At 31.5% G+C, this 22,649-nt stretch overlaps 1 protein-coding gene across 1 annotated transcript; it reads left to right on the top strand.

The window, feature by feature from the left end:
• The first annotated feature begins 12,711 nt into the window (after positions 1 to 12,711).
• Positions 12,712 to 14,948, top strand: LOC127122202 (myb-related protein 306). The gene is made up of 3 exons (XM_051052581.1): positions 12,712 to 13,050; positions 13,650 to 13,779; positions 14,064 to 14,948. The coding sequence occupies exons 1-3, from the start codon at positions 12,918 to 12,920 to the stop codon at positions 14,755 to 14,757; spliced, it is 957 nt and encodes a 318-aa protein (XP_050908538.1). The 5' UTR covers positions 12,712 to 12,917; the 3' UTR covers positions 14,758 to 14,948.
• The last annotated feature ends 7,701 nt before the right edge of the window (positions 14,949 to 22,649 follow it).

The raw sequence follows: 22,649 nt of genomic DNA, 5'->3' as shown, positions 1-22,649 counted from the left end.
AAGGAATCAGATATATAAATTTATTCTTATGTAAATTTAATATTTAATTTAGTTATAGATAGTATAAAACTTAATCATTCACAATTAAATTTAATTATTGTTAGATAAATTTTACATAATTCTTTAATAAAAACTTATAAATGTATTCTTCTAATTCATAATTCTCTATTGTTAGATAAATGTATTCTTAAAAAATATTGAACAAATAGAATCATGCCTCTTTACAAACAAACAATATAATTTTGAAACAAAAACAGTATTTAATCTATTTCAAATTATAAGTGATTTTATCAAAAATATTTATTTTAAATTATAATTCACTTTATAATTTTAATACAACATTAATGATTTTATTTTTTAATATACCCTCTATTATTTATTACTCATCATTCTTTTAATTTCTCTTATGTATAAATTTAATCTAATTGCACTTTCGTGTGAAATTCTCAAATTTTAATATAATTTGTGTTGAGAGGTATAGTCAATAAGATAAGCAAGAATTTTCACACCATAATGATCTCTTTATCCTTTACCAAAGAAGCATGGTTACTGTGTCAAAAATGTCAACCATGATAATAATGTAGCAATACTAGTCAATTAATAACGTAGTTATAGATAAGTTGAAAGAGAAATGGATGCCGTAGGTTCACTAAGACCACATAGTCAAGGTTTCATATTAGTTGTAATGTAAGAGATAATATATAATATAAATCGTGATAAGCAAGGCGTTTTTTTGTTGATTGGATTGAAATAACGTTGAGAAGAAAAGTCATTAAGTCAAATTCATTTGGTTTAGGTAAAAATGAAGAACTTTTGATATTATTTATATAATCGGGGTCTCAATCTTTTAGTGTAGTGGACTTGATTGATGTTATTTTCCTTGTTTTGTTCTAGGATTGATTTTGGGCAATGGTTGGTGTAGGTTGAGTTTTGTTGATGGTTATTTTTGAGAAATGTTCTTTCCATCTTATGGAGTACGCCACAAGTTTATGGAAATTCGAAAATGCTTTTTATATATTTGAAGATACATCTTCGGACGTACATAAAATTATACAAACTTTTATAATTTTTGAAAGCTATTCTAATTTGAATAAAATCTGATTCGGAAATGTATCTTCGAAAACCCATCTGAATGATTTCAAGGCAGTAACATTGTCCAACATTTAATTTTTTTTATGCCAACTTATATTTTATGTCATTTTAGGCCATAAATTAAAAAACTCATACATTAATTGATAGAATCATGCTACACATATATTAAAAAGTCACACATTAATTAAAGTAAAATCAAAATGTATCGATCATATATAACTCGTTACGAAAATACAAAAAACAATACAACCAAACATAATTACTGAGTATGCCTAATCCCCGGGCTTCTCCGCCTGTATTGGAAGACATTCTGAGCTTCGACAATAATACCTTATAAGAGGGCCAATTGAGCACTGCATTCCTTAAAAACTTTTGCCTCTACATCCGATCTCGTCATATCTACAACACATCAACACAAGCTGCGTACGTCATGGATGTGATCATCTCTAGCCTTAAGTACCTCCTGATTAGATGGCCTAGGTGGTGTTCTAAGACAAGGTGTGACACCCTATAGAACTGTGTCAAAAAAAAAATTGTCTTCATATACCCCATGTACAGGAGCTAGCATCCAACAATACTTCTCTGGTACCAAATGACTTTCGAAATTCTCAAGTATCACATATAGATCTCTGTGGCAGACAGTGGGAGGAGCAGACTGATGAGGACGTAATCCAAGACATAAATGATACAATGCAAAGCTTATGAGGTCCTATGACAAGGGCACGTGCAAGAAGAGTCAATGATGCTTTAGTTCACTTCATGATCAAGTCAATAGAATGCATGAGCCAGATTGAAGAAAAAGAGCCCAAGTTTATTCTTATCATCCAAGCATGTGATAAAAGGCCCAATAATGCATAAATAAATAAAAATAAAGGAAATACCAATAACCACACTATAATGGACGAAAATTGCAAGAGAAGTGGTAAATAAAGAATTGTCATTATTCTGCCCTTTCAAGAACCCCACTATCTCTTCTTTATTTTGCACTTTCTTTGTAATAACTCAACCCACTATCATGATAATTAGTGGCTGAAACCTTTTGTTTTCTTAGGAGTTAATTTTTACTTATTTCATCATCTTAAGCCATTCCTATATAAAGGAGGCATGTATCTTCTTTTTGGATCAATGAATTTTGGCAAGTTTACACATTGTGTAAGTGAGAGTATTTGCTCTTAGGTTCTGGATTGGACCAAAATTGATCTTATCAAGAAATCCTTTTCTTGTGGTGATCCTCATCCATAGGCTTATCATTCTCTCTTGGATTAGAAAGAGTGTGACGCCCCTTCTACTTAATTCCATTTCTTATTTCTCCTTTATTTCATATCAATCTCGTTTATTTTATATGCATGTATTAAATTCTGTCATTCTTTCAATTATAAGGCAGATTACTTCCTCTGAGTCACAAAAGAATTAATATTCCAAAAGTTAACAAAGTTGTTTCAGGAACTTTGAAGGAAATGCATAAGTCTCAAAGGTTAGTGCATATCAAGTGGTAATCAGAGCATATTCCAAAAAAAAAAGGGCTGAAATGTGGTAAATTTGTCTATATTCTTGTTCTTCATTATTATCCATTTATCATTATAAAAAAATTCGAAAAAAAAAGGGTATAAGAAAAAAAAATTAAAAAAAAAAGATCTGATTGTTAAAGATTGTGATTAAAAAAAAATCTATTTTTTTTTCTTGCCACACTCTTAAAATTCTCCTGGTTTCCTTTGTTTTAGAGTCTTTTTTTTGGTTTGCTATTTTTTTAAAGTTTTTTTGTGTGTTGATTATCATCTGAAATTGATTTCTTTGTGTTGATTCATTTTGGTTTCTCTAAAGAACTAAAAGAGCAAATTGAGTGGTAAAAGGCAGAGTGTTTTTATTATTAAAAAAAAAGCCAAAAAAAAAATTGAGTGAAACACGAGTGATTGAGTGTAAACACATGAGTAGAGTGGTGATGTCCATTTTTAAACACTTGTTCCTAATTTCACAAATATTTCACAATTATGTCTAGTCCACCTTCACCTAGAACAACAACTTTAACTGTTCAGATCGCAGCCATGCGTGACAATTTTGAAAGATTGTTAAGAGAACAAGGTGAACAACTTCAACAAAGAATTGATGAGTTGGAAAGGAGGCCCTAAAATTCTAATGATGGTAGTGGTGATGAGGAGGAAAGAAGACGTAGAAGGAGACAAGGGGGAGATAATTTGAGGGGCATAAAAATTAAAGTTCCAACTTTTGTTGGGAAGAGTGACCCGGAGGCATATCTAGAATGGGAGACTAAACTTGAACAAATTTTTAATTGTCACAATTATTCTAATCTTGAAAAAGTGCAGATTGCTTCTATTGAGTTCAAGGAGTATGCCTTAGTTTGGTGGGATCAATTGTCCAAAGATAGAAGGAGGTATGCAGAACGACTAATTGATACTTGGGAAGAGATGAAAAGAATCATGAGGAGAAGGTTTGTCCCTTCCTATTATCATAGGGAATTGCACAACAAATTGCAAAGACTCACTCAAGGTTCTAAAAGTGTTGAAGAATATTTCAAGGAGATGGAAGTTCTCAAAATTAGAGCTAATGTAGAGGAGGATGATGAAGCAACTATGGCTAGATTTCTCCATGGTCTAAATCATGACATTAGTGACATAGTGGAACTTCATCACTATGTTGAAATGGATGAATTGGTACACCAAGCTATCAAAGTAGAACAACAACTCAAAAGAAAGAGCCAAGCAAGGAGAAATTCCACCACTTTCAATTCTCAAAGTTGGAAGGACAAAACAAAGAAGGAGGGTGCTTCATCATCTAAGGAAGCCACAGTTGAAAACAAAGGTAAAACTATTACATCTTCTTCTTCAAGTGTTTCAACTAACAAAAGTGTTAAGTGTTTCAAGTGTCAAGGCCAAGGACATATTGCATCTGAATGTCCAACAAAGAGAACTATGCTTATGGAAGAAAATGAAGAAATTGTTGAAGTGGAGGATGGTGATTATGATGAGGAGTTTGAAGAAGAAATACCTAGTGGAGATTTACTCATGGTGAGAAGAATGTTGGGAAGCTAAATAAAGGAGGAGGATAAAAGTCAAAGAGAAAACCTTTTTCATACAAGATGCTTTGTGCAAGGAAAGGTTTGTTCTTTAATAATTGATGGAGGAAGTTGTACAAATGTTGCAAGCACGCGTCTGGTTTCTAAACTAAAATTGGAAACAAAACCTCACCCTAAGCCTTACAAACTCCAATGGCTTAATGAAAGTGTAGAAATGCTTGTTAATAAACAAGTTGAGATTTGTTTTAAAATTGGAAAATATGAGGATGTAGTGTTGTGTGATGTAATACCAATGGAAGCTAGTCATTTGTTATTAGGTAGGCCTTGGCAATTTGATAGAAAAGCCAATCATGATGGGTACTCCAATAAGTACTCTTTTGTGTATCATGATCAAAAGATCAATCTTGTACCGTTAAATCCTAGTGAGGTGAGAGAAGATCAAAGAAAAATGAGAGAAAAATATGATCAAGAAAGAAAAGAAAAAGAAAAATAAAAAGAAAAAGAAAAAGAAAAAGAAAAGAAAAAGAAAAATAAAAAGAAAAGAATGAAAAGAAAAAGAATGATAAAAGAGAAAAGAAACAAAGTTTAATTGCAAAAAAAAGAGATGTGAAAAAAGCAATTGTGTCACACCAGCCTTTGTACTTGCTCTTTTGCAAGGAGGTGCCTTTGCTAGCCACTATTTCTAATGAAAAAAAATTGCCAAATTGTGTTGAGTCTCTTTTGCAGGAATTTAAAGAATTGTTTCCGGAAGAGGTGCCAAGTGGTTTACCACCTATAAGAGGAATTGAACATCATATTGATCTCAATCCAGGAGCATCTTTGCCTAATAGGCCAGCATATAGAAGCAATCCACAACAAACTCAAGAGATACAAAGGCAAGTTGCTGAATTGATAAGTAAAGGATGGGTAAGAGAAAGTTTAAGTCCTTGTGCTGTCCCTATTATTCTAGTCCCTAAAAAGGATGGTAGTTGGAGGATGTGCACTGATTGTAGGGCCATTAACAATATTACAATAAGAGAAAGTTTTATGTTAATGTTTGGCCTCACATGAAAATTATTGTTATCTATTACAATAAGATCAAGATACAACCGAAAGGGCTCGATCGCCTGATTCCTTATATACATGACAAAGGCAGTAGCACATGGTCAACCCCCAATGTAGTTAGGCACGTGTTCCCACCCGGAAATATGAGAAAAATGGGAGATGATCCATCCCTGAAAATGATTAAGATACAATATTAGTAACAAGTGTAACAAAATAGTTAAGAAAATATTAGTAACAATAAATTACCATAAGCCGCATGGAACTTTCTGTCATCTATTTTGTCTTCGAGAGACAACTATCGCCCAACTTCGAGTACAGATAGATCAAACAAACAACCCCCAGTTGTACTCAGGAATCACCGTCAAGTTGATGAAGTATTTAAGATAGACCACCTCAACATAGATTGCACTTTTGTCCACAAACATGGGTGTGCCAACTAGGAACAAGAGGTAACACCTTAATGCACACTGCCAGTGGTATTCAAACTGCATATCATCATCGTCGACATCCATAACCATCTACATATGGTCTTTATAAAGTTCTTCCAAAAATCTAAATCTAGCATGAACACCTTTGGTGTCAACTACCTCATTTGCGGGTAAAGTTGGATCAGCCCCCAAATGGGTGTCCAACATGTCGTTGGCTTCCTCTCGACTGAGCCTTCCATGGTTCAGTAATTTTCTCTTGATGTTAACATGCAAGAGGCATGAGACGTTATCCAGGATAATTGCCATCTCGCCAATAGGAAGGTGGAAAGATGACGTCTCAAAATTCCATTTATCTGCAAATGTTGCCTGCATGCCATGATTTATGGTAGTGTATGCAATAACACATAAACCGACAAGACCATAGTAGCGGATATCATGTGAGTGCGACTTTCGTTAGATGTATTTTGTATGATGTCAAAACTAGGATACTCTAGCGTTTATGTATATTGGATGGTATCCTCTGAGTCTCAATGTGTATCTTAGCATTAGGAAGTATAAAAACATTTTGAAATGAGTTGGAAAAGGTTTCATGCATCAAAAACAAGTTTTTATGGGCAAAACAATCTATGTGTCGACACATTCGATTTTCAGGTCGACTCATGTAACTCATTTTTAAAGTTTGTAGCCTCTGTTTGATGTGCCAGCTGCATGTGTCGACTCATGACCTATATATGTCGACACATGACCTATAGAGGTCGATACATGCATCCAACAAGTCGACACGTTACTTACATAGATCGACACATGCAACGTATTTTTCCAAAAATTCATGGTTTTTTCAAATCTTTTGCATTCCTTTTGCCTTCATACTTGCATATATATATATATATATATATATATATATATATATATATATATATATATATATATATATATATATATATATATAATATATATATATATATATATATATATATATAATATATATATATATATATATATATATATATATATATATATATATATATATATATATATATATATATACTTCATGCATGCATCATTGCTAGCAAGCTTCTAGAGTAAACTTACACGAAACCGGGATTTCAAAGTGTTCTCATCATCTTTAACCTCGTGTTATGCATACACACAAACAAATTACACATAATCATTCTTTGTTTGGGTGTCATCTAGAATCGATTGATAAAGTCCAATTTAGGTTGATTGAATTGTAAATTGGGTTGAAATCTTTGAGGGTTTCAAATAAGAAAATCAAGTTGGGATTTTCCTTCAAGATCAATTAGGGATTTGAAAATTATGGACAAGGTTACGCAATTTAGGTCCAATCGAGTGAAGGTTTTGAAGAACGTAAGGCTCTTGCAAAGGAGTAACGTGGGGCGATGGATCATATTGGTAAATCTTGGATTCGATCGAGTGAAGACTTTGACGTACGAAAGGTTCTCACAAATGAGTAGCGTGAAACGGTGAATCAAATTGGTATTGTTGGATTACTTGATCATGCTTTGATCAATGGAAGAAAAAGTGTTAGAATCAACATCAAACTTATGGTTAATAGGGTTGGATTGCTACATTTCTTTTGTACTCTAATTTTGAAAAGTAAGGTTAATTTCATTATCTCATTTCGAGTTCGAATTGAGGGCAGACGTACCCATAGTGAGGTCGATTGGGGAACTGTCTAAACAAATCCTTGTGTACTCTCTCTCTCTCTCACTCTTTTATTTTCCACTGGCAAATTGTTGAATTCATCGACTGTGCGATCAATACGTTTGGATAATATTTTTAATAAACCTTTTGAAAGAGGTTTTGTTGAGGTGATCACAATCCTTTAGATTGTGATCGGATTTGAAGATCAACAAAACTATACATAATTCTAAACAAAATCGATTGCATTCAATATACGCAATAGTGTTTATGTGTGTTTTATCATTGAGAATAGTCTATACTTTTAGCATTGCATTCAATAGATTATGGTTGATAGTTTGTTGATTAATTTTTTGTCATTATTATCACTTTTATTCAATATACGCATATCATAGTTTTTTGACAGCGGTTCGGTTAGACAATTCGATCTGGGTCACTTCTGCTCACCATAAAGTTTTCAAAACAGTTTTTGTTAATATTTTTAAGTCAACTGAATGTAACATGTTACTACCTCAGCTATTAAGTCAACCGAAGTAAGATCTCTTATTTAGGCGCCTGCATTTTTTTATTTTATGAAAATACATTTCACTGCGGTCCATATTAATAACCATAGTTATAGGTAAAGGCATACAAGCTTCGAATCCCAACACCATCGTTTTTCCTTTTTCTGGTTACAAAATGGGCGTGTCACTTATAATCTTAATTTTTAAATTAAAATTAAAATACCTTTCACCACGGTCTAGACTAGCAATCTCTGTGAAATGTACTTACATTTAATCACAATCATTTTAGCAACCGTGATGAAAAGTATAACTTATATTTAAGTAAAATTTCACACTTTTAGGATAGAACAATCGTCTCTCTCTTAACAAAACCCTAACACTCTCTCACGCCTTATCCTTACCACTTCTACACAAAACTCCAAGATGACTTCTTCAACTCTTATGGATCAAGGAAAGTTGTTACACAAAATTAATTTCTTTCATTTCCTCTTCACATTTCAGGTACATAGACGTTTCCACCTTTTATGTTATGAGATGTGGTATTTTTGATTATTTTTTTTAAATATGTTAATGTTTTCTTGAGTCGTGTTTTTGGATATGTTAATGTTTTCTTTATTTTATTATATATAATATCAATTGTTTGTTTCACTAACCTCTCTTTGAACATATATCATTTTAAATTCATTTAAAAATTAATAATATGAAAACTTAAGTTTTATTTGAAGAGACAACTTACACTAATCAATGTTTTTCGAGCATTTTGTAACTCAACTTACACTATTTGAAATTTCCATGTTATATTTTAGTAATCTTATTGTATTCATTTAATTTCCTTTAGTTGAATCCTTGTATTGAAATCTACATGGAAGACTAATTAGAATGTACATTGTGTTGGTTGAAATAAAGTCACAAGTATAGTGAGAGACTCAACCTTGAGAGAGATTGTCAGGTTCAAGTGTCAGTGGTCAGCTCTACTTTGACTATGATTGTAAAAATATTATAGATATTAAAGATGTTTCTTATAAATCTAATGACCTAGGATTTATATAGAGATGCGGCGTTTCCCTTTCTTATAGTCTTGAAGCATTGACAAGTTTTTACTATTAGCACTCCATAAACTTCCCAACAAGCAAGATCAAGTTGTGGCTTAAATTTATGAATGACCAAGAGAATTGGTTATAGGGTTCAAATATTACTATTATTTTCTTGTGGTCATGAAGCATTGATTTGTTGTTGCTACCAAAGGTCTCTTAGACTCCTAACATATGGTATCATAGTTCTTATTTTAGTTGGTATAGTAGACTTTAGTGTTGGATCAATCATATGTTGTTGAAAAATCACATTTATGAAAGATATTGTTTGGTTCAAGTGCAAGTTATTCTTAGTCACAAATCAACTATAAATGTAAAAGATATTGGATATACAATATTTTTAAGCAAGTGGGGTCCAACTAGGGCTACAACACCCTAAGTATATTAAATAAAAAAGATATTGAACAAAATACTACGAGGACAAAGTACCTGACCCAAGGAATAATATGGAACAACCCAAAAGAAGCAACCCTAGTGGGTGATGAACCATATAAGAAAATATATAATCAATGCCAATTACCTATACATCACGTTCACAATCTAGCAAACTTGTGTAGGTGTAGAGGTGCAAAACTAAATTGTAAAAAAAGAGTAATGCGTGAACTATTAACACTAAGTTCAGATTTAGAAAATGGAGAATGAACTCAGTGGCCAACACGACAAAGAATTCCCTAACTAACCACTTACTGACTATCAGCAAGCAATCGCGACTATATCTGGCAAAACCGTTTGAGAAATTTACCGAACTTGGGGAATTAACCTCATTAGAACCAAATCTCGTAGCAACTTAAACTCTAGATTCAAATGCGCAAGATCGAGTGGATAAACCTAGGACCACAAGATCAATGAACTCAAGCATCAAGAACTCAATCCAAAATGTTTCGCAGTAAACCCAAAACCCAAAACTAGTAGCAACTTGCACCAACTTTGAATCAACCTAGAAGATCAAATCGAATAGGACTTGCGAGCATCAAATCAGAGATGAGCCCAAACAAATCTGAAACATTGAAGATTGAAAAATGAATATGATCACCAACACAAAAGCATGTCAACTAACCAACATCTCATTATGATAATCAAAAGCAAGTAATAACAGGCATTTTGAGCCAAACTCTCCAAAATCAATCTAAATGAGAGACTCAAATAATTATAAACCTGCTACCACGAAGAAACCTTGAATACATTGGTCACTTAAGAGCAAAACTATTGTAAAAAAAGAATCTCATCATTGACGGCGAAGGTGAAAACAACAACCTAGGATGGGTTGGATGGTGGTGTGATTTGAGAATGATGCACCACCTCGTCATGTTACATGGTTACAGTAAAGTTTTGATATGGAAGAGAATGAAGACAAAGGAAAGGGAACATCAACATATGAAAAGGAAAGAGACAAGAGTGCTAGGTTTTTTCCTCTCCTTCTACTACTCGAATATATAAGATAGGTGAATTATATACCTAATCTCTTAATGTTTAGAGTTAAGATGCACTATTTATCATTCTTTTTTATTTGTTGATATTCTCGGTGATCCGCAAACACTTGGACAATTTATATTATTATTTTGAATGACAATTTTTTCTTGAAATTAATTTAATGCATTGATGGTGAATTTTTTTTGTACACATGTATTCAATCAAATTATGTTAAATGTATTATTTGCAAAAATATTTGAAGATTAATTCTAACAAAGTGTCATCACTGAGAGATTTGATTTGGTGAATATATAAAGTAGATTTAAATATTAATTGGTCTATTCATCTATCATTACTATAGAAAGTATCTATTACCACGATTGGGAGAAGAAATCCATCAGAGATGGTGACCCGTGGTAACGAAGGGCATGAAAGTAAGTGTGATACTTTCCACAACGAGTTAAGCCTCGTGGTGAAAAACTGGATAGCACACTACATTCACCACGATTGGAAATTCTAACCGTGGTGAAATTTAATCAATCAAATTTTCACCACGGCTGGAGCTTCCAACCGTGGTAAAATGTCAGTTAACCCATTTTTCACCACAGATGGAGGTTCAAACCATGGTAAAAAGTCACTCAATCCAATTTTTCATTTTTGTCACATGCATTGGCTAACCATATTGAGAACTTCCATCACAATATAGAATATTAAACATTTCTAATACATCAACAATAATGACAAGAAGAAGAAGAAGATGAAGAAGAAGAAGAAGAAGAACACCACCAACAACACCAACAACAAAATAAAATCAATAGAATAGTTAAACATCAAATCTCAACAAAAACAACAATAAACATAATCAATAGAGAGCAACAATAAAAACAACAACAACAAGAAAATAAGAAGAACAACAAAAACAAAATCAATAAAATCGTTAAACATTAAATCTCAACAACAACAACAACATTAAATTTTTTATCTGATACAACAACAACATCACTAAACATTTTATCCGACACAACAACAACAAACATTATTAACTTGAATCCATGTTTTCCTTGCATCGTTCGAGTTGGAGAAGAGATAATGGAGTTTTGAAACATGTTAATGAAAAAATGATATTTTCGAGTTTCGTTTATGAAAGAAATTATGTTTTCAAGTTTGGTTTATTGGAGAAATAGAATTATGTAAATGGAAGATGAATTTTGGAGATAGATTATGAAGTTCGTCTATGACAAAAGTGAATGAACATGTAACGTTATATATCTTAGAAATGTAATTCATTTTTAATTAAAAAAAAAAAAGAAACAACTTTTCACCACGGTTGGAATTTGAACCCTGATGAAAGTGATTGAAAAAAAAATAGAATTGTTGGTGTTGAGATTCAAACATATGACCAAGCGTCACTTTTTACCACGGTTATAAATTCCAATCGTGGTTGAAAGTGACTTAAAAATAAAAGAAAAATACTTAAATAAATATACTTTATTATGTTGGACATGATAACCAAGGTGAAAGTGTGTTAGAAAATATATATTTTATAATAGTGTATATTATTATTTTTTTATATAGTCCATATCAAAATAATTTATTTAATTTTGATTATTGCAAATATTTGTAAATTATTTTTTATTTTATTTTTTTAGCTATTGCAAAATTGATTCATATTACAATTGTTCTCTGTAATATGTAAAATATATAATTTTAATCTCTTTAATATATAAAATATTTAATTTTAATCTCTTTAATATTATATATATCTATTTTAATATAAACCAATTTTATAGAAACTAAAAATAAAATAAAATTATGAAGACTAAAACATAAAATAATATATTTACAAATTATTTAAATATATAAATAATTTACTCACAGTCGGTGTATACAAATTAAATATTATTTTCTTTACACAATCTATTAGCAAAAATAGAGTATTTAGTACATAGTTAAAATCTAAAATATTAAACTCCAAATTAACTAGTGATCCATATTGTGAAAGCATATTGAAAATTAAAAACATATACATAGTAATGTAATCCAACTGACCAATTATTCTAGTCTATTTTTATCAAAGAATGAAAATAATTTACATCATTTTTTGTGAGAATAAAAATCAAACTTCACCCTTTATTTAAAAATCCATGATGAGCTCAACAACTAATCACAAGCATACAAAATAAGGAAAAAAAAAAGTATATGCACAAAGAATAAGAAAAAGAAAAAAAAATAAACTTTTGGGTTGGCTAAAATCACCAACATGCAACACCTTTCATCTCTCACACATAATCATAAATGCTAGCTTAAAAATTTTTGAAGACTTAAAAAAAGTACTACACCACTTGAGGTTTCCCAGTGCAGTCACATTGAATGCACAACGCGGTTTTGAGACTCACAAAACAGCTTATTACTCCATTTTGAGCTGACTTTTTCCAATTTCTTCTTACACCTTATGACAACAGTTAATGCTTTTGCTTTCAACTTTTGACTATTTGCACCCTTTCTTTCCCTATTTATACACCCTTTCATTTTGACTCTTGTCTTAACAACAACTCCTAAGTTAACAAGTAAGAGGAAAAACAAACAAAAAAGGTATATTTGTGAAGAAAGTTTAATTCTTTTGAGAAAAGAGAAAAAGGGTATTCAAGGAAAAAAAATGGTGAGACCACCATGTTGTGATAAAGAAGGTGTGAAGAAGGGTCCTTGGACTCCTGAAGAAGACATCATTTTGGTTTCTTATATTCAAGAACATGGTCCTGGAAATTGGAAAGCTGTTCCTACTAATACTGGTAATTACTAATTAGTTTGTTAATCTTTCATATAAATGCTGTTTTGTTGTTATTGTTTTTGTTTGTTTTATTCTGTTTTGTTATACCTTAATCAAATGAAAGTTTGATTTTTTTAATGTTTGGTTTAAGATTAACTGCCTTCTTTGGTCTTGTTTTGTTAAACCATGAACAAAGATATACTTTGATTCTTTTAAGGTTGTGATTTGAAATAGTCTTTTTCTTTTTGTGATTTTAGTAAAAGAAATTGTTTTGTCTTGTTTTATTATACCTTAATGAAATGAAAGTTTGATTTTTTTTAGTTTTGTGATTTGAAATTAACTGTCTTTTATGGTCTTTTTTTGTTAGACAATGAACAGAGATACTTTGATTCTTTTAAGGTTAAGATTTGAAATAGTCTTCCCTTTGTTTTGTTTTGTTTTATTAAACCTTAATTAATCAAAGGAAATTTTGATTATTTTAATGTTATGATATGAAGATTGAAATAGTCTTTATTCTGTTTAGATTTATCAAATTTCTTTTTGTTTTGTACTATGATGATCAAAGGGAAATTTGATTCTTTTAAGGTTGTGATTTTGATTTGTTATCTTTTGGTTTTTCAGGTTTGTTAAGGTGTAGCAAGAGTTGCAGACTTAGATGGACAAATTATCTAAGGCCAGGAATCAAAAGGGGTAATTTCACTGATCAAGAGGAGAAAATGATTATCCATCTTCAAGCTCTTTTAGGAAACAGGTATATCAATTAATCAACCCTAATCGTGTTCGCATCGAATAAAAAATTCATGTCGCGTAACCTAAATCGCGTTCACATCATGATTATAGTGACTTCAAAATTTTTGATGTTGTAACTCAAATTACAGTTTATTGCGGAAACACCAAAAATCTTGATGAAACTTACGAATTTGTAATTGTAGATTTTTTTGATTTAATTACTTTTTTTCATCAAAGTTGTTATTTTGAGTTGTTTGTCTAGGAAAAGTGCTTTTTCTAAATTAAATGAGTTTGATTATTGTACAGATGGGCTGCAATAGCTGCATACCTTCCACAAAGAACAGACAATGACATAAAGAATTATTGGAACACTTATTTGAAGAAAAAGCTCAAGAAATTAGAAACAAGTACTTCTTCTGAATCATGTTTAGGACATGATGATTTCTCAGTTTCTCAACCAATTGCTAGAGGACAATGGGAAAGAAGACTTCAAACCAACATTCACATGGCCAAAAAAGCACTTAGTGAAGCTCTTTCACCAGAAAAAACCACTTCTACCAACTTATGTTCACCTCTTGAATCTAGCTTTTCTAATGAAGCTTCTTTTTGTTCAACAAAACCAACACAAACACAAACACAATCTTTGTGTTATGCTTCAAGTGCTGACAACATAGCTAGGTTGTTGAAAGGTTGGATGAAAAATAAACCAAAAGGGTCAAATGGTAATAACACAAAAGTGATGCAAAATTATGAAACAAGTGCTTCTAGTGAAGGGATTGAAAAAGGGTCATCAACAATTTCTGAGAATTTTGAGTCTTTGTTTGGTTATGAGGATTTTGATTCTTCAAATTCAGATTCTACTACACTTTTTCAAGATGAGAGCAAACCTCAAATTGGTGATAGTGAAATTATGCCATTCTCTTTGCTTGAGAAATGGCTTCTAGATGATGGTGCTTGTCAAGAGAAAGTTAATCTTAGTGAAATTAATTGCATGTTTTGAAATTGTTGTGACTATGTTTTGGATTTTCAATTTTGTAAGATTTGGAAATCTTGCTTTTTTTCTTAGTTCTAGGACTAAGGCTAATTGAATATCTCACTTTTTTCTTCTTCTTAGTAACACTTTGGTGGTGTAGAACTGTATATTTCAATCCAATATTAATGACATTATAATATCATCACAATTTACGATTATTTTTTATTTTTTTAATAAACAAGATATATTATGATGATTACATGGGTACCCTTCCCAGTTACAACCAACAATCTACAATTAATTTTATGTCATTTATTTCTAGTGCCTTGGTTTAAATTTTCATTTCATATGCATAATATGATGTTATTAAATACTAGTATAATAATGTTAAAAAACATACTAGTATGGATTTTTAGGATACACAATTTTTAGGATAAGATTCGATGCACAATTTTTAAGATAATATTTTTTATTTAATTTTTAACATCAATTTTTAAGGTACATCTTAACATTACCCTAAATATAATATATAATATTATTTTTATTATTTTAAAATAATAGACTTTATTGACTTATTTATTGAAATTGAGAAAAATGTATAAATGATACAATTTTTACAAAGTAGTGCTATCATCATTTATAGCTGTATTTACTTTTATGATACTTAATTGCTAAATAAAAAATATTAAATTAAAAATAATATTAAAATAATACAAGTAATATTAATTATAGAATACATAAGATAATATTTCAGTCATTCGAGATTTAAAATCACTTTTAAAAAATTGTCTCAAATTATAACTCCCATTCCAATATCAATAAAATATTAATGTTTCTTTTTTATATTATCATTTACGGTTACTATTTTTATTTTTTTTATTTAAATTATTTAAAGTTCTATTTCTAAAATCATTAATAAAAATAACTTTGTAACATTGCTAATGATGTCACATTTATATATATATATATATATATATATATATATAATATATATTATAATATATATATTATATATATATATAATATATATATATATATATAATATATATATATATATATATATATATATATATATATATATTAGTTATTTTTTTAGTATGTGCAAATTTGTTAAAATAATTTATAATTTGAAATAATGATAATAAAATTAATAATAATAATAATAATAATAATAATAATAATAATAATAATGTTGAAAATTAAATCAAATTAATTATTTTAGAATAATGTACTTTTTACAAATAGATGAATTATTTTGTGATGAAGAAATTATTTTGATTAAGCAATAAAAAAAGGGTAATTGTTTCTGTTAAATATAAAATATTTAATGCATAAACAAGTGATAATAAGTGTGGTAATCGCAAACTTACATTAGTGCTTTAATAGCCAAATAATGACACTGTTTTATTGGCTAATGTGCAATCTTGCATGTTGTTGAGTTTCAATGTAAAGTTGAAATTCGATTACCGTTGGTGCAAACAATTAAGCCATTAACTACTTTTTAGAGACATGTAAAACAATTTACTATAGTAAACTATGAGAAGACATTCCCTATATCCCCGTTTTAGGAATAATTTTATATTTGGAGTTACTATAAGCAAAAATGATTAAATTTCTCCATGAGTAATAAATTTGCTCATTAAATATATAAAAAGTCTGATAAAATGAAGACGTTAGCATATGATGCACGTGGTGACGAGGTGGAAAACAACTGCATAACAATTAACAATGTAAGAGTTAAAAAAAGTTTTTTTTAGAAATGTTTATATTTAATATATTAAAAATTAAAATAATTATTTTTTTAAAGAGTATTTTTTATTTTAAATCTTTAAAGAATCTTTAAAAAGTGTCTATGATGCACTCGTTTAATTGATATATATAGGTTTTACTCTATTGTCTTATAAGAGTGTCTCCTACGTTTATGATGTTTGAAAAAAAGTGTGAGTTGTTAGTCTCATACTGTTTTGAAAAATATAGGTTGAATATTTTATAAATGAGATAATTCATACAAATATTAGCTTAAGATTTTGGATGAATATTGTTGGAGTAATTAAGATTTTCAAAAAGGAAGAAAAAGAAGAGAGAGAATAAGATGGAGATAAATTATATTGTGTGAAAAGGGTTTTATTAAAGTGAAACTGCTACTTTGATTTACAATATTATCTGTATATATAGACAACAAAACATACAATTTACAAATTGCAGTATCCGATTGTGTCGAATACTTGCTTACACAATTCGACACACATGTTGCATTCGACTCTGTCGAATACGAAAATGTCAAATACATCTCCTACTAAAACACTGAACTACATCTTCTAACACACCTTATAATTCATGTTTTCGAGGCTTCTTATCCCAATGCTTATTTTTAATACATCAAACTTAACTTTCGTTTGGGCTTGGTGAGTATGTCAGCTAGTTGTTGTTCTGACTTGCAATGCTCAAGTTTAAGCTTTCCTTTATTTACTTGATCCCTAAGAAAATGATATCTCCTCTCTATGTGCTTACTTTGACCATTACACACGAGATGATTTTCTAGGTCGATCACTGACTTATTATCGGCAAACAACTTCATTTTCCTTAATTCCATGATCTTGAGCTCTTTGAGGAACATTTTTTATTCATACTGCTTGACATGCTGCATATGATGCAACCACGTATTTAACTTCACAAAATGACAAAGCCACAATGCTTTATTTTCTTGAGCTCCAAGAGATTGGAGCACCTCCAATCATGAATATGTAGCATGCAATACTCTTATTCTCGTTTTGATTTCCACTGACATCTAAATCAGTATGGCCATGTACTTCGTATTTGTGCCGGTAGTCTTCTGTCTTGGCATCAACACACCATGATCAATTGTACCTTTTACGTATCTCAACATTCTATTGACTATTGTGAGATGACATTCTTGTGGCGTATCCATGATTTTGCTGAACAACCCGACATTTTGACAAATATTTGGTCTGGTGTTGCATAGATACCTTAAGGATCCAATGAATTGTTTATACAATGTTGCACTTACAAACTCATCATTTGTATCCTTTCTCAAATTTGCTCTAGTCTCCAATGGTGCGACAACTGCATTACAATTACTCATCTTAAACCTTTTCAAGATATCTTAGGCATACTTCTTATCGTACAAGAACACTCACTCACTTGTGTTTTTAAACTCTATCCCTAAGAAATATGACAAGTTCCCTAGGCGGGGCATTTCAAATTCCTACATCAGTTTTGACTTGACCCCTTTTATTTCTTCTTCATTTGCATCTATAATCAACAAGTCATCCACATACAAGCATATAATGATTTGACTGAGCATATTTGTATTGTTGACATACACTCTATGTCCTGAGACGCATTCTGTGAAACTTGCCTTGATCATGAAGTTATCTATTCTCTTATTCCAAGCTCTTGGGACTTGATTCAAACCATAACGAGCCTTCCTCAATCTATACACATTATTCTCCTAGCCTTCGATTTTGAATCTTAGTGGTTGACTGACATATGCCTTTTCTTTCAATGGTCCATTCATAAATGTTGACTTCACATCTAATTGATGCATCTTCTATCCTTTGCATGTTGCGATTGACACAAATTTTTTGATGGTTTCCAACCTTGCAATGGGTGCATAGGCTTGTTGAAGTCAATACCAGGTTTTTGTAAAAACCCTCTTGCCACCAGACTTGCTTTATGCTTGGCAATTTCACCATTTGACCTTAGTTTTAACTTGTAGACTCATTTCACATCAATTGGCTTCTTGATTGAGTTTTCTACAAGCACTTAGGCCTTATTTTCTCGATTGCCCTAAGTTCTTCTTGTATGGATTCCAACCAATTTGAATCATTCATGGCTTGATCCAAACCAATTGGTTATGATTCAGCCATCATCATCACTTCTTTTATGAAGTCACCATGTGCATCGATTTCTTGATCTAGAAATCTTTCATATCCAACTAACCTTGTCGACTCATTTCTCGTTCTAATAGATCTTCGAGCATTCTGCTCAAGTGGTTCTTCATTTCAATTGGTTGTGTCTTCACTTTGCTCATCTTCTTCAAGGACAATTTCGAATGTATCTTGCTCATGTCAAACTGACCCCTGAGTCTAATTCTATCATTTACTTTTGTCCACCAGAACATCCCTACTGATCACTAGCTTATCATCATCTGGTGAGTACAACTTGTATGCACCAATCAAATGATAACCTATGAGCACCATGATCAGACTTCGATCATCTAGCTTCTTCCTTAATTGTCCAGGTACATTCCTGAAACACATTGATCCAAATACTCTAAGGTGACAAACATTTGACGTCAATCCTGTCCAAGCCTCATAAGGCGTCTTATCGACTATCTTCTTGGTTGGACATCTATTTAGAATGTATACTACTGTTGAAGCTGCTTCACCCTAAAATCTCTTTGGCATTTCTTTAGATTTCAACATACTCCTAGTTATGATTATCATACTTCTATTTATCCTCCCATCTATACCATAGTACTAAGGTGTATAGAGTGCAATGACCTCATGCTCTATACCTTCCTCATTGCAAAACCTTACAAATTCTTTAGAAGTGTATTCACCTCCCCCATCAGTTCTCAGTTTCTTTAACTTGCTTCTTCTTTGTTTCTCGACATGAAACTTAAACTTCTTGAACTGTGTGAATACCTCACTCTTCCTTTCGATAAGATAAATCCACATATATCAAGTAAATCCATCTATGAAGGTTAGAAAATATAAATTACCCCCATTCAACCTTATTTCAAAAGGTCCACACACGTCAGAGTGAACAAGCTCCAACTTTTCTCTCGACTTCGTGTCCAAGTCATGTTTGAATGCTTTTCTAGCATGCTTTACTTTAAAACATTCCTCACACACTTGACTTGGCTCTTTCATTTGAGATAATCCTTACACCATCTTCTTCTGGTTGAGCATACCTACGCCTATGAATTTAGGTGTCCATATTTGTGATATTATAGTCAGTTCTTATCTTCAATAACATTCAAAGCAAGACATTGATGATCAATTGTGTTGATCTCTACTTTAAAGGTTTTGTTATCTCCCAATGGTGCCTTCATAATCATCCTTCCTTCACCATTATACACCTTCATCAGATTTTCTTCCAACTTCATGTTATACCCTTTGGCAAGTAATTGACATATGCTTATCAAATTACTTGTCATCGAAGGTATACACAATACGTAAGTAATTCTGGCCTTCTTACCATCTTTTCTCACTACAACTATGTTTTCTTTTCCACTTAATGTGACATGTCTTCCATATCCAAACCTGATCACTTTCTTAATCGATTCATCTAACTTGGTGAACCAAATTTTATTACCACTTATGTGATTCTTGCATCCTGAATCCAGATACCATATATTAGTTTGTTCACCATTTGAATGAGTATTTGCCATGCGTATCATATCATCAAAGTCGCTTTCTCCAGAATGTACATATTGCACTTCGTCATTATCTTTTGCTCTTGATTCTTTCTATCTTTGGCAATCTCGAACGTAATGACCAAATTCTTGACAGTTGTAAAATTGCACATGCTTCATGTCAACTTTCTTCCATGAATACCTGTTGCCCATGATCTTATTGGTTGAATCAGAGTGATTTTTTGAATTCTTGTTTGACTTCTCATCATTTTCAAAATTCTTTCTCTATTTCACCTTTTCTTTTCCATACTTCTTTATGGATCTTACTTGCAATGCCTGCTTAGCCACTTTCTCCCTTTCTGAGTTCCTATGCTTCAGCCTCATCTCGTGAGCCTCTAATGAAGATTGAAGTTCTTTTAACTCCATCTCAATTATATTTCTGGACTCTTCAATAGACATTAAAATGTAATCAAAATTTGCAGTCAGAGATCTCAACACTTTCTCAATCTTCTACAAATCATTGACCGATTCACCACACACATTCATCTGGTTCGTGAGTAACACTGATATTGAGAAGAAATCAACAACCAACTTATCTTCTTTCACCTGTGTTATCTTAAACTGCTTTTTCAGCATCTTCAATTTCATCCTCTTCGGTTTTTCAACTTCGTCGTACAAGTTCTTTAACTTGTCCCACACTCCTTTTGAAATCTCTTCTTCAATAATATTCTTAAACGTGTTAGGATCCACACATTAATGAATCAAGAAAAGGGATTTTCCATATTTCTTCCTTTATTCCTTGTGCATAGTCTTCTGAACGTCATTTGCATTCGCTTCCAATGCAACTACTTAATCACTCACGATTTCAGCGACATCTTAAAATCTGAATATAACCTACATATGCGCAATACACCTCTCATAGTTATTGCCTTTGAACACTGGTAGATTCGCTGAAAATTGCGTTGAGGTTGTGTTACCGTTTTCCATTACACATTCTCTCTGAATTACAATTGGGTTCGTTGATACCAACTTGTTGGAACAATTTGGATTTTCAAGAAGAATGAAGAAGAAGAAAGAGAATAATATATATATATATATATATATAATATAATATATTATATATATATATATATATATATATTATATATATAGAGAGAGAGAGAGAGAGAGAGAGAGAGAAGAGAGAGAGAGAGAGAGAGAGAGAGAGAGAGAGAGAGAGAGAGAGAGAGAGGAGAGAGAGAGAGAGAGAGAGAGAGAGAGAGAGGAAGAGAGATGAGAGAGAGAGAGAGAGAGAGAGAGAAGAGAGAGAGAGAAGAGAGAGAGAGAGGAGAGAGAGAGAGAGAGAGAGAGAGAGAGAGAGACTATATTGTGTGAAAGGGATTTTATTAAAGTGAAGTTGCTACTTTGACTTATAAAGTTGCATGTATATATAGGCAATAAAACACACAATTTACAAAATACAGTAGTTGACACAGTCGAATATTTGCTTACACACTTCAGCACACTTGTTGTACTTGGCTCAGTTAAACGCAACAATGTTGAATACATCTTACCTACTAAAATATTGGATTACATCTTCTAACAAATATGTGGTGTCTCTCTCACTTGTTTGAGTGATTTTTGATCCATTATGAATGTTTCCCTCTCATGATAACCCATCACATTCGTATGACATACTTGTAGTTTTTTTAGCAGCATTGATATGGTCGATGACTTCGTCTAGATCTTGCCACTGACACTTACTTGTACATCAGGTTTCATATTACCTACTAGTTTAGTACGAAATAGCTTGTAAGATATGGAACTACTTCAGATAAGGTGTTCATGTAATTATTTGATTAGTTGTTAAAAATATTATATTTAATGTTGTTTATTGATTAGTATATAATGATGTAAGTATATATGAACCTTCCAATACTTTCTTCGTATTGACATATGAGATTACGGGTCTACATATCTGGAGAATGAATCACCTACTAACCTATTTTATCCGATTTATAGACACCCTATTCTAGAATCATATAAACTGTAGCAGGAGTGGCTAGTATAACAATATGTATTCTTTTACTCCTACACTGATCACCAAGACACACACGGACTTAATAAGGTATGGTTCTACTATAGTTAGATTAGATCTAGATTATGTATGGCCTAGTACGTACAAGACAAGCTTTGTGTCAGTTCATGTAGATGCAGAGTATTCCCAAACATCGAGTCATCACTACTTACCTTGAGATTATTCGAGAATAGGTTGATAATTTGAATGTAGAGTTTTTAAATAACATGTTGTCTATAGAGGATCTTAACATCCATATTATGCGGGATTAGGAGACTAGTGCAAGATACATGAGGTGGTATTTTCTGATATCACATACCTATTATCTTCCTATATATTAAAGAGAGTCGTTGAGACTAGGTGACAAGGAAGCACTTCCAGCACAAACAGAAGAGTAGGAAAACCATCTAGATATTTTGGTCTCTTCATGAGCCGATATTTGTTACAATGCAGTCGGGATACACTTTGGTAGGGACATAA

This window comes from Lathyrus oleraceus, chromosome 1 (assembly GCF_024323335.1).
Source record: "Lathyrus oleraceus cultivar Zhongwan6 chromosome 1, CAAS_Psat_ZW6_1.0, whole genome shotgun sequence".
NCBI lineage: Eukaryota > Viridiplantae > Streptophyta > Magnoliopsida > Fabales > Fabaceae > Lathyrus > Lathyrus oleraceus.
Note: the sequence above shows the minus strand (reverse complement) of the source record. Positions and strands in the feature narration are given on the sequence as shown.

Bases quoted from the DNA above. Each gene is read 5' to 3' on its own strand.
- LOC127122202 (XM_051052581.1), top strand. From the start codon at position 12,918: ATGGTGAGACCACCATGTTGTGATAAAGAAGGTGTGAAGAAGGGTCCT. The intron at 13,051-13,649 runs GTAATTACTAAT...TTGGTTTTTCAG, and splicing joins AGCTGTTCCTACTAATACTG to GTTTGTTAAGGTGTAGCAAG. The intron at 13,780-14,063 runs GTATATCAATTA...ATTATTGTACAG, and splicing joins CAAGCTCTTTTAGGAAACAG to ATGGGCTGCAATAGCTGCAT.